The sequence below is a fragment of the Haliaeetus albicilla genome, chromosome 19, assembly GCF_947461875.1.
Source record: "Haliaeetus albicilla chromosome 19, bHalAlb1.1, whole genome shotgun sequence".
Classification (NCBI taxonomy): Eukaryota; Metazoa; Chordata; class Aves; order Accipitriformes; family Accipitridae; genus Haliaeetus; species Haliaeetus albicilla.
Window position 1 is genome coordinate 19,330,589 of NC_091501.1, and position 13,162 is coordinate 19,343,750.

At 42.8% G+C, this 13,162-nt stretch overlaps 1 protein-coding gene across 1 annotated transcript; it reads left to right on the forward strand.

Annotated features, from left to right (window-relative positions):
- The first annotated feature begins 424 nt into the window (after positions 1-424).
- On the forward strand, positions 425-12,286 carry LDHB (lactate dehydrogenase B). Its single transcript, XM_069806653.1, has 8 exons — positions 425-550; positions 1,390-1,521; positions 5,582-5,699; positions 6,225-6,398; positions 8,577-8,750; positions 10,036-10,153; positions 11,041-11,164; positions 11,936-12,286. The coding sequence occupies exons 2-8, from the start codon at positions 1,396-1,398 to the stop codon at positions 12,101-12,103; spliced, it is 1,002 nt and encodes a 333-aa protein (XP_069662754.1). The 5' UTR covers positions 425-550; positions 1,390-1,395; the 3' UTR covers positions 12,104-12,286.
- The last annotated feature ends 876 nt before the right edge of the window (positions 12,287-13,162 follow it).

Consider the following 13,162-nt stretch of genomic DNA (forward strand, 5'->3'; position numbering starts at 1 on the left):
CGCCCCGTCAGCCGACGGCGAAGGCGGCCCCAGGGATGCTCGGGAGACCGTCCCCCCCTGCCACGGCCACCACAGGCGCGGGGGCGCCCACCCGGCCCCTGGCCGGCGGCCCGCCTCCCCGCCCCACAGCATCCCTTCGCCCCCCCCCCCGCCGCCGTCAGCACAAAACCAGCGGGACGACCCAGCGCTCCCCTCCCCCGTCAGGCGGCCCACGGCGACGCGGGGGGGGGGGGGGGGGGCGGTCAGCCGGGCCGGCCCCCGCCGCGGGCGGGAACTCAGCCGCACGGCCCGGGGGGGCGAGGAGCGGGGAAGGGGGGGGGGGGGGGGGGCGGGCCGGCGGCCCCCTTCAGCCTCCGTCCTCGGCGGGGATTGAGCGCGGCGGCCGCCGCCGCCTCCCCCACGGCGCCGGGGAACGCCCCGGAGGGCGCGGCGGGGGGCGGCCCGGCCCTGCCCGCCGCGCCCGCCCCTTCCGCTGCGGAGCCCTCATTGCCCGAGCCCCCGACCGGAGCGGCTGCGTCTCTCTTGTCGCTCGCTGCTCTGAGCCTTGCTGGTGAGTGCGGGGGTGTGCCGGAGGGTCGCCCAGCCCGTATCCGGGCGGCTCGGTCCCCGCCTTGGCGGCCGAATGGTGCCCGTAGGCGGGGGGGGGGGGGGGGGTGTGCGTCGGCGGGCGATCCCGGTGGGATGCGGTGGCCGGAGCCAGGCTGCGGTTCCCCAGCGTTTGGGTGGGATGGCGGCCCCCGGCCGTGCGCAGAAACCCGCCGGGGGACCTCGTGTGCCGGCGCCGGTCCGCGGCTGGCGGGGCGGGGGCGGGGGCGGGAGGGATGTGCGGGAAGGGGAAGGTCGGAGGCACCGCGTGGGGCGCCGTGGGTTGAGCGAAGGGAGCTTCGGGGCTGGATGGAAACCAGCCGGGGAAATCCCAGCGGGTTTACGGCTCCCGAACTGGTTCGGGCTTTTGTTACCGGTCGCACAGCCCGGAGGGGCGTTTGGAGGGGGGTGGATGCCGAAGAGCCATTTTGACGCAGGAAGTATTTCTGCCTTCTGCGGGGAGGCTCTGGAAACTCTGCGAGCGGGAGGATGTTCTGTTATGTGCCGCCAAAATAGCGCCTGCCCCCCTCAGCCCCTCCACTGGGCAGCGGCGAGCGCGGCAGGGAGGGATGGAGCCGGAGCCCTGCGGCCGAAGAGGGGTGGGTGCACGGGTGGGCTGGTAACCCGTGGGGTGGAAGGAGTCCTGCCAGCAAGGGCAGCGTGCCCCTGTGCTGCCTTACATAAACCCTCGCAGCACTTCCATGGGCAGGCTGCCGTCCGCCGCAGGCGACCGCTTCAGTTCCGAGCGTGCGTTTTGGTTCCCCCGGCTTGCTTTGGACCAGAGCTTTCTGCCTCTCCTTGCAGAACACCATGGCTACTCTCAAGGAGAAGCTGATGACGCCCGTTGCTGCAGGAGCCGTGGTCCCCAACAACAAGATAACCGTTGTGGGGGTTGGACAGGTTGGGATGGCCTGTGCTATCAGCATCCTTGGAAAGGTACGGCTCAAGGTCAATGTGCTATTCGGGCTCTGCACTGCCTGTTTGTCTTAGCAAATGGTGGTAAATTTGCGAGGTTAGTACAGGAATGAGTCATTTGCAGTTCAGGTAAGTAAGCAGTGACCTACATTGTTCATGCAAGGCTGACCACCCCGTTCAGTTTCTCCTTGTTCTCTCACCTTTCCATCTGTGCCTAGCAATAAATCTCCTGTTAGGTGGAGTTATTTTGTGAGCTGCTAGGAAAATGTAGTGAGCAATGGCTCTAAAGCCCCTGCCAAACTTTTCTTTCTCCTTCAGTTTTCTCATTCTTCCACAACAAAGCTGGAGTTTGCTTGGTGGGAGAGCTCTGCTGGGCAAAGAATGTAGGCAGAGCAGAAATCCATGTAAAATACAGGATAAGAATCAGAACTATGTGTGTTTGCTTTCTACTCTTTTGATGTGTATGTGCTGTAATAACTGAAAATACTGCTATCCCCTTCAATAGGCTTCTTTATTTCTCTTAAGCCCTTACTGCTTGGTTATATGACTTTATTGTTTCCAAAGAGGTTTAGGTAGTTTTCCAGAAACTAAAAATAGAGGGCTGGACTTGAGGTTATTCTGACTTTTCCTGTTACTGGTTTCTGGGGGTTTTGGCAAATTTCATGTTGCAGTCTTTGAGCAAAGGCTTATTATGCAATAAGGATCTCCTGTACTTTGCACTTTGTTTTTGGAGAATATTGTGAATTAGTTAAATTTGATTCTTCTCCTGCTGTTTTTGAAAAGACAAGTGGGCGCTGCAGATCTCTTTTTAAAAGAAGGCATTAACAGATATGCCCTATCCACTTGCAGCGGCAGATACTAAATCAGGTAGCTCACAAAAATCTTGCATGTACTACTAAACCGGCTGTATTTTATTTAGAGATAATCCTTCTTCTATCTGTTTCCTTGAGGATGCATGTTTTTAAAGTGCTGGGGTTTTAATCATTAAAAAAAACTTCTAAGGGTTTTCATTCATGAGCCTTGTGAGCAAGGAAAAACTGATAGTAAGAAAAGACCACAGTACTGATCTGAAAGTAACAAATAGTTTTTAAAACTATATAACTGAAGGAGAAATTTAATGGAAAAATGATAACAGTTCATTGTGGGGCTTTATATTTACATTTTTTAAGCAAGTGTTTGCCCCTCATGGTCTGAACTCATCAGTTTTTGAAGGAGTACTGTAACCTGTAAAGCTGGCAGCGAGGGAGCCAGGTGAAGTTACCACAAATATGAAATCCAGCATTCATCTGTTTAATACGCTCCTCTAAGCAGGATCAAATTGTGCTTTCAGAAATCTGGGCACAAAGTTTTACTATTAATGAGTTCTATGCACCAAACCCAGAGTAAAAATGGTTTTAAATTTTTCAAGCTGGGATTATGGCATGGTGGAGTTTATTTCAACCAGGCTTCTGCTCTCTTACTCTCACAAGTATAAGCAGCAGTATAAAACACTTTTGTCACAAAACCATCTGGTTCTTGTCACTGAATTAGAATCATAGAATTGTTTAGGTTGGAAAAGACCTTTAAGATCATGAAGTCCAACTGTTAACCTAGCACTGTGAAGTCCACCATTAAACCATGTCCCTAAGCACTGTATCTACATGTCTTTTAAATACCTCCAGGGATGGTGACTCAACCACTTCCCTGGGCAGCCTGTTACAACACTTGACAGACCTTTTGGTGAATAAATTTTTCCTAATATCCAATCTAAACCTCCCCAGTGCAACTTGAGGCCATTTACTCTTGTCCTGTTGCTTCTTACTTGGGACGAGAGACTGACCCCCACCTTGCTACAACCCCCTTTCAGGTAGTTGTAGAGAGCGATCAGGTCTCCCCTCAGCCTCCTTTTCTCCAGGCTAAACAGCCCCAGTTCCCTCAGCCGCTCCTCATCAGACTTGTGCTCCAGGCCCTTCACCATCTTCGTTGCTCTTCTTTGGACACGCTCCAGCACCTCAATGTCCGTCTTGTTGTGAGGGGCCCAAAACTGAACATGTTACTTGAGGTGCAGCCTCACCAGTGACAGAGTACAAAGGGATGATCACTTCTCTGCTCCTGCTGGCCACACTATTTCTGATAGCGGCCAGGATGCCGTCGGCCGCCTTGGCCACCGGGGCACACTGCTGGCTTGTATTCAGCTGGCTGTTGACCAATACAATGTGGTTTTGACTAGTGCAAGATGGTTGGCTCCCCAAGATATCTTTTTGTTAAACCACGGCATAAAATTTTGTACTTATTTTCCTATACTTTACTATGTAGATGCAGTTGAGTTTTAGATGGCTTTAAATTTTATAAAATTAAAACAGTGGGATAATACTAATTTCAGTTTACTGGTATAGTATTTAATCTATAAATCTGAATGACACTAAAACTTCCATGTTGGTTATTTTTAGCTCCCTCTGTTACAGACAAGTCACTGATGTTGCCATACTGTTTTAGAAATGGAAACATCCCCACAGTCACAAGTCAGCTATTTTCAATGAGAATATTTTAAGCTGCATTTGGTGATTGTGTAGACTTCAATCCTGTGTGTGCTAATAAAGAGCTGAATTTTTCTCTAGGCAACACTAATGCAAATTCATGAAATTAGTCGCTGGAGATATTCCAGGTGCTCTTCTGTTTCAGTGAGAACTGGCTCCTTGAACCTGCCGAGTCTGGTGAATACTGGTTGCAAGGTCTAGACTGAAAGTCCCATATTGTCAGACTGTGAGTGTATAAATCTGTCCATAATCACACATGCGAACACATTCTTTTTTCAAATTCTGATTACAGTAACTTCATAGTTTAACACCAGTGACTTCAGTAAAGGATACTTCTTCATAATGTTTAAATAACTGAGACTTTAATTTTACCCTGCAGACTATTTTGAGAGCAGAGGTTCTTAAGGTTTTCCTTCAGCAGTTGATCAAATCAGCTGTGAAAGGAAGCAATGCAGAAAAGAAGTAAACTCTTGACATTATTTTAAACTATGAAATGAAAAAATTAAATAAGCCTGCTGCTAAATACATCTTTCCACAGGAAAAATGGTGTGTATTGTTGCATGTTTAAAGTAGTTTAGTTGATGCTAATAATTAATATTTGCATGTGAAATAATGATTGTTACCTTTTATATAAAAGTAAACAAAGCTTGCTTGCAGTAATATTTTCGATAGCATAAAAATGGTTTAACTATGCTGTAGTTACCTAGGAAAATAAAAGTAATTTGAATCTCAGTATAATTTACTGAATGGTAAGCCTTTAAATATAGTAGAATTTACAAGGGTAGTAAACACTTATGTCAAAAGGCAGTGAAATCTTGCATTAGAGCAGAATGCCTTTTTCCTCCACCCCTGTATTTCACTATTTTCCTGTTCTGAGACTATATGGCATTAGATCCCAACTTAACCTGGCTGGACAACAAGCATACATGGCTAAATCTGTTCTGCTGGACAACAAGCATACATGGCTAAATCTGTTCTGCAAAGTAAATATAATGTCGTAGCTCTAGTAGAGAAAAACTAGGTAAAGAATCTGTTTTCTCTTGATACTGTTATTAGTATTGAGAAAAATGAGTCTGTTCCTATTCTATATTTTTGTGAAATGAACTGGTTGAAGGAATGGTATAAGAGAATAATTATTTGATAATTGAGCTTTTAGGTTCTTTTAGGTATTTAAATATTTAAAACAGGCCTATTTGCTGGATAGATTTAGAAGGTTTGTTACAACTCTGAAAGATGCAACTTTTTTCTTAAGATAATAACTAAATCATGAAGTGCTTTGCTATCAAAGGGTTAGCTGTGTCTGCCCTCAAACTCCCCACAAATAATACCTTTTCTGGAAAGTCTGAATGAGTTTCATGAACCTGTGGTGTAGTGGCCTCTGGCTTCGTTACTGTGAGATATATCAGGACACCGAGATAGTGCGGTCCTGCTGGTTTACCTTTGGAGAAGAGAGGCTTTCAGATGTGTAACATGTTACTTTAAAATATAATATAGCTCAACTCAGGGGTAACTTTAAAATGCAAGTTAACTGCTTCATTGACTCCTTCAAATTTTGTTGTTTTCAGGGTCTTTGTGATGAGCTTGCTCTGGTTGATGTTTTGGAAGACAAACTAAAAGGAGAAATGATGGATCTACAGCATGGGAGCTTGTTCCTTCATACTCATAAGATTGTGGCAGACAAAGGTGAACCTCAGTTTCTTTTATTTAATGCTGATATTCTGTGAGTTTGCTTAATAGTGGAGCATTAGTTGTGTAATGCTAAAGAACTCCAAGGGTTTGGCATTGAAAAGTTAAAGTATATGAACTGGGGTGAGAGTTCGGATGAACACCATAACAATGGGAGTGGCTCTCCGTCTGGGCTTTCTCTTACATTTCTAGTGGCCACTTTACAGTTTTGAGCTGCTTGACTAAAATTGATTTTAATGAAACTCTAATACCTCTGATGTAGAAGAAATAGTATTGTTATTTGGATAGTAGAAATGAGATTCAGAGGGGTTGAATGTACTCTTAATTAAGACGCATGTACTGATATGCCAGGACAATGTTAAGAGATGGTGCTGGCTTTAATATTGATGTTTCATGGTTTTTGCATTTGAATGTGTGCACAGTGGAGAAGCTACTCATAATACCTGTATGAACACAATGCTATTGAAGTTAGTGATAACTATTTAACACATTCTATATCTTCTCCCCCATGCTCTGTTGTAGACTATGCTGTCACAGCCAACTCTAAGATTGTGGTAGTAACTGCAGGAGTTCGTCAGCAAGAGGGGGAGAGTCGTCTCAACCTGGTTCAGAGGAATGTGAATGTCTTCAAATTCATCATTCCTCAGATCATCAAATACAGCCCCAACTGCACCATTCTGGTGGTTTCCAACCCAGGTAAGGCAATCTTTTCCTAGAACACCTAAAAATTCTATTTGTCAGAGAACTAGTGTTTTATTTTATCAGTCTTCTCAAGTACAAATTGAATGTTGAAAATTAATAGCTTTGTGTGGACATCTGCCATGTAGTTGCTAACAGCAGAATACAAACAAATATTCTGTATTTTCTGATGCTCTCTATTCAGAACTTCTCATGGTGTCTGTGTTTTAGAAGCATACCTCATAGTAAATACGTCTCTTTACATACATACTTTGGCTTAAGCAGTAGGTAGTTTAAAATTTTTCTTGCTAAAGGAGACATCTGTTTTGCTTTTAAATTGTTTGTAAATTATAACTTTCTTTTGTGTTTGGATGTGATACGGCCTATTTTTAAGGATTAAGAACTTACCCTATAGTCTTGGCTGTATTTTCAGGAAAAAGAATTTGCATGCTGAAGCCTATGGTGGGGGAAAGGTTAATCGTACTACATACATTAGAAAAGACTTAGTTATAACTGATTACGCATATTTCTGTACTCGCTTGCAAGCATCTCAGCGCTGGGACAGCTTGGATATTTGGATGTCTAAAGCTGACTGTAAACATCCTCATATGCTTTGTAGGGTGTCTCTGTAGGGCTGTCTTTGCTTGATTCAACGTCTGAGTAAAGCCATTACTACAGAACGCTAGCAATGAAGTGATGCTGCTTTTAAAGATAGCTTGGCAGAGTCAAAATGGTGCATGTAAAGCTAGCAATTCAGCTGGTGGTTGAGTAATTAGCTGGTGTACAATTACTACTACTGAACACTAGTCTACTGAGCAAGTGCAAGTACAATAACTTATGGCAATTTTAAACACTTATCTAAGAATCCAACTGAGCCAAAGATCAAATTGTTCTTGTTCTAGCAAGGCTGAATTCAAACTATAGAATTCTTTCTGGTAGAGCAGCTGCAGGAGGAGAATTCCATGTTGCTTTTTCAGAACTATTTTTATAATGCTTTGTTTTCTCAAAATGCGTGGAGTTTTGTCCACTAGTTTTATATAGTGGAAGTTATTGTGAGCCCGTTAGAAGGGACTTCTGGGGTGTCCACTGCATGTGTGACCTTGATGTCCTTCCCTGTTTAACTTCCCCAGATCTGTCTGGGCTCTAGCTCAGATAGCACTGTCCACAGCCTGTCCTGTGGAAAACCCTACTGTAGGTGAATGATGGGATTACAAAGCAGAATTCAAAGTCTGCATGTGTGTCTCTGCACCTGACTTGGAAGCCAGACTGTCTGGAGCAATTGTAGCTGTTTGATAGGGAGGTGCTCTGTAGTCTGTACAGATTACTGTGATCCTGGCAGGAACTGCCCCAACAAGCTATATGGAAGCTATCTATGCCTGATGAGCATGCCACTTGTAACAGCAAGGTGTGAACGCTACTGAGATGACATGCTGTTGGTGCTTGAGCAGAGCAAATGTTGTATTTCAGATCTATATACACAAATATACTCCCTCCTGAGAACTGTCTGGCTTTCGAGAGTTTTTTGAGCCATGATTAATTATTGCAGCCTGTTTATTATTGTTGCTTTGAGCTGTGGATTAGAGGTTTTTTCTTTGCTCGCATCCCCCTCTTTCTCTGACCCAAGCTAGGTTTGTTTTTTTCTAAAACTATTTTTAGAGCCACATGCAGCTAAAGCATATTGCTTATCTGGCTTTTCATGCTACAGAGGTAATCAGTGTAGAAACTGCTTAATGCATGACTGTTCAAGAAATTAAACTGCAGTAGTTACCAACTGGAAATAGAGTATGTAAATCTCAAACATGTTTCACTGTAAATTGCTTTACCTCTTATTGTGATGATAAAGTGGAAGGTAACATGACTTCAGGAAATTGCTTGAATCTTTTAGCCACATGAGTTCAGTCTCAATTTTGGATGCCCCAGGGGTTTAGCTGTGACAAAGTGCCTCCAACTTTAGCTGGTAGGATACTAATCTCCAAAGACCTTCCTCAGTTTTCTTTGAACAGTAGCTTGATGGGTCCTAAATTTCAAGCAGTGTATTCATTTTAATCCCCCAAACAGTCAGACCTAAAATACTTTGACCAATGAGCGTACCTGTGTTTTGAGTTGTCCTGATTGCCCTCTTGCAGTAAAGTAATTGTTGCAGCATTCTTGGTGTATGTGAATTGTCTCATTTACTGTGTGTGTTTTTCTTTTCAGTGGATATATTAGCCTATGTCACATGGAAGCTGAGTGGCCTGCCAAAACACCGTGTGATTGGAAGTGGCTGCAATCTAGACACAGCTAGATTTCGCTATCTGATGGCTGAGAGACTTGGTATCCACCCAACCAGCTGCCATGGCTGGATCTTGGGAGAACATGGTGATTCTAGTGGTAAGAAGCAGTTCTGACCTCCCTGGGAATAAGCAATAGAGTGTTAGAGGTTGAGGCCTAAAGGGTGTTACAAAATTCTGAAAGAACAGATGCAGCTAAGCTCAAGTAACTAGTACTTTGCTGTATTTTTATGAAGATTAGAGTTGAGTCAAGTCCAGGAAATGTAGCTACACATTTTTAATAAAAGTGATTGTGGCTGTATGATTAAACCCTGAACTGAAAAGGCCAATTTTGTTAGCTAAAGTTGTGTCCTGAAGGCTACAGCTTACTATTTTTGTTTATCCTCAGTTTTTGGAGTATCATAACATAGCCTGTAGCACAGCTTTCCTCTGAACGCAGTATTAGCTCTTGTTAGGTCAATGACAGAGCTTGTTGCAAGTAGTAGAAAAAGCTAGGAATACAGATTCAGGCTAACAAAATTATCCCTTTTTGTGACTTTTCTCCATGCTATTTAAATGAGAAGATGGTTTTAAAACCATGTGAAATCAAAGAAGCTTATTTGCCTTAATTCAGTTCACTTATTTCAAGTCTGAAATGATGCAGCAGAATATCTATGTAGATTTGTACTGTTTTAGAATTCTAAGGGAGCCACCCCTTCAATGTCCCATTGCATTTGATCAAAGTACAATGTCTGATCAACAACAGTATTTACTGAAGCCAGCCCTACATTGTAATGAAATCAGAGCTTGGCTGAGCATACACAGAGCTCATCTTGCTTCAGTGTTACAGCTGCTTTTGCTTGAAGTAACTAAGAATTCCTAGTTACTTCACAGGAGCTGAGAGTGAGTCTGCCTGTAAGCTTCCCACATGGAGATGTGCAAATTCCTCTCTTGATATTCTAAGTTTGCATATTGCTACCCTGTTAGGGAAATAAGAGTATAATTCTTGAAGGCTAACTCTAATACTGATTAGTGGGACAGCAAATACATACTTGCTGCAATTTTTGAGTAAAATTAGTTTTAAAAGGTTGAACAGCTAAGATATGCCCTTTTGCTAGAACTTGAGGTTTCTGACTTCAAAAGTAGCTGTCTACACCCTCCAAGGACTGAAACTTCTGTTGTTAATGTGTTGTGATTGACTTTTTAAAGTACTTGTTAAAGTAGTCTCATTTGTCCCCCAGAGTTCTCAGAATTAACTGTAGTTAAATGAAAACTTTAAATCTGCCTCAAACATTATTGTGGTTCTGGCTATTAGTACTTTGTTTCCAGTTATCTTGGATAGGAAAAGTGGAGGGGGAGTTGCTAAGTGGAACTTATGTTCAACTTATGTCCTCTCTCTGTTACAGTGGCTGTTTGGAGCGGAGTTAATGTGGCAGGCGTTCCTCTCCAGGAGCTGAATCCTGCTATGGGAAGTGACAAAGATGGTGAGAACTGGAAGGATCTCCACAAGCAAGTAGTTGAAAGGTACAATGACTTGAGGAATAAGGTGGATATATGTGATGGTGAAAACAGTTAGTCTGCACGCTGCCTCCTTGTCACTGCCTCTCCATTCTGCTGCAGCTTTCATGCCCTTTTATTTAGAGGGTTGCATGAGTAAGTGGAACTGCTGGCTTAAACACCAAGATGTGGGATTTCAGTTGGTAAGCTTTATTATCCTGCAGCGAGACAAGCTATTGCATAACATACCCACTTTAGTACTGCAGTGCTTAGAGCTGTGTGCACTTGCTTTCTCACCAGTAGCTTTCTTAAATGGTTAACTTTGTTCAAAGGGCACAAGACTCTTAAGAAAAGGTAGTAGGTTTCTGTGAGCAGAGCATTGGAGTTGATTTGGGAAAACTTGTTCATTAATTTAGGGAAACTTGTCTAGAGGTAACTATACATGTTGCTAAATCTCTTGTCTCACTTGTGGAACAAGGACTATACTGGTATAAAGTGTACACAGATGTTGGTTAAAAAATTAGGGGGTGTGTGTGTAGGTAGTGCATGGCTTTGACTCTGTTTACCTATTCCAAATGCACTCAGAATGATTGTGCCACTGACTTGAATAGAGAATTTCAGTTGTAGGTGTCTGGTTTTCTACTTAACACTAGAACCTGTTCATAGATGGAAACTATATTTCTTTTCAGCTAATCCTAGGAGAACAATAGGGCTTCTTTGTTGCACATATTAGACTTTATTCTCTAATGCTGACATATGTAACTCTCTTACTTTGATGTTTTAATTCCAAAACTTACAATGTCACAAGCATTTCAGATTTTTTTCAATGGGAGACATTCACTCACCTTAAGACTTAGCATTCGCACAGTGTCTTGAAGACATCTTAATGCAACTGTATTTCAATATTTCCTTAGTGCCTATGAGGTAATCAGACTTAAGGGATACACAAACTGGGCTATTGGCCTTAGTGTTGCTGACCTCTGTGAGACCATGCTGAAGAACTTGTGCCGGGTTCACTCAGTCTCAACACTGGTAAAGGTAAGAAGTGGTGGCTAACTGGATGCTCTAGTCCATTTTGTTGTTATGGAAAAGTTAAATAGTCTCGGTTAGCAAGGTGCTGAACAAAGGAAGCTTTGTAAAATACTACTTTGAATTTAAAATGGGAGCTTACTATTGCAATTTTTTTCTAGTATGACCTCTTAGCCTACACTCCTCACAAGTATGGAGCTGAAACTAAGTTCTCTTTACTCTATGCAATGTTGTACTACCTTTGTGTAAAGTTTACCATGTGTGGCGCACAGATTCATTAAAAGGAAGTTTCAGTGCAAAAATGGAAAACTTTATGGAGGCCCAGCTGTGATTCCATGAACTAGTGCCTAGCAAAGGTGCTAGGGAAGAGAGCTGTGTCCCTTTATAGCTGGTGTAACTGGCTGCATGTAGTCTGTACCAGTTGTATAACCTCTGGTGCATCAAGGACTCTGAGTAGGCTGAAATTAATGCTCCCTCTATAGAGGAAAAAACCTGCCCTAATCCTATGGTTTTTAATTTTGTCAGCTACTTGCTGTATATAAAGAAATGAGGGGTTTGGAGGTGGGGTTTCTGAAATCAGTCATCTCAGTATTGCCAATCACTTGGTCCAAAACAACTCTGTACTTTTTATTTTCTCAAATATATTATGACTGAAAATTTTCTGCAGGTTGTGAAATGATAGTCTTGAGCTCTACTCTCAGAAGGCTTCCTACTATATAAACTAAAAGCACAGCTAGGGTGATGAGTTCATGTCTGAGTGATCTGTTTTGTTTGTGGCAGGGCATGTATGGCATTGAGAACGATGTCTTCTTGAGCCTTCCTGCTGTCCTAAGTGCCTCTGGATTGACAAGTGTCATCAACCAAAAGCTGAAAGATGATGAGGTGGCTCAGCTGAAGAAGAGTGCAGATACATTGTGGAACATCCAGAAAGATCTCAAAGATCTGTAATTCATGAATGTTAGATTCCAGCCATAGAAAAACAGTGTGTTGTGTGCAAATGTGGGCTCTACTCACTATACATCTCTACGGTTAACATTAATGCTCTTCCAGACTGAACTTTGTCCACAGTAGCTAAACTTACGCTTGCTGTAACGCACAGACCTTATGAACAAATAAAGCAACTTTCAGGCATGTTTTGTTGTCCTAGTGACTTATTTTCAGTATTTAATTTATCTAGCTTAGTCTAGCATTCTCCTTTAATGTTTGCCACAGACTACATGGAAGCATAGATGCACATGTCCTTTTAAAAGGTTACAAACAATGTAGTAATTGCCTGTGGTGGGATTTCACTAATACAAAAAAGGCTTCCAGTAAGATTGTATGACTTAGTTTCAATCCAGATGCTAAGCGTTGTTCATTCCCAGAGTTTTTTCTGATACAGTACTTGCTATTTTTTACTGATGGGTAGAGGAAATTGAATGGGGATCTGCCTCTGGGCCACCTGCCAAAAATATGCCAGCATTAAGATTCTGTATGCCACTGGCCTAGAAAAAGGGTTCTGTAGATGCTTCTCTCTTCTGGATTCAATTCTTTGCCTGTTATTGGTATCTAGTTTTCATAATGTTTAGAACAACCAACATTTGTTTATATTTGATTACCAAAATCCAATGTTTTTTAGAGTTGGGCTGAAGTCCAATGGTAATCTTGTTTATAGAACAAGTCAAATTGGGCCTTTATAATCTCTAAATTTCAGAATGATTTTTTTCACAAGTGCTTATATACTTGGGAGAACAGATTTCAAAAATCCCAAGGTTTTATTTCTTAATCACTTAGAATTATGGAATAGATATTAACCATAAAATAGCCAGTACTTGCTTGGCATGCCTTGAACTGCTCAACGTAAATGTCCAGGGGACAAACAGTATCAAATCCATCTATCTTGTATCATAATTCAGGGGCCTGTGAGTCTTGTTTCGTAACAAATGGTCTAAGTTCAAGTGATTTAAAGGCCTTTTCTAGCTCCATTAAAATGCTTTGAGTAGTAGACTAAAACACTTTCACAAGCAA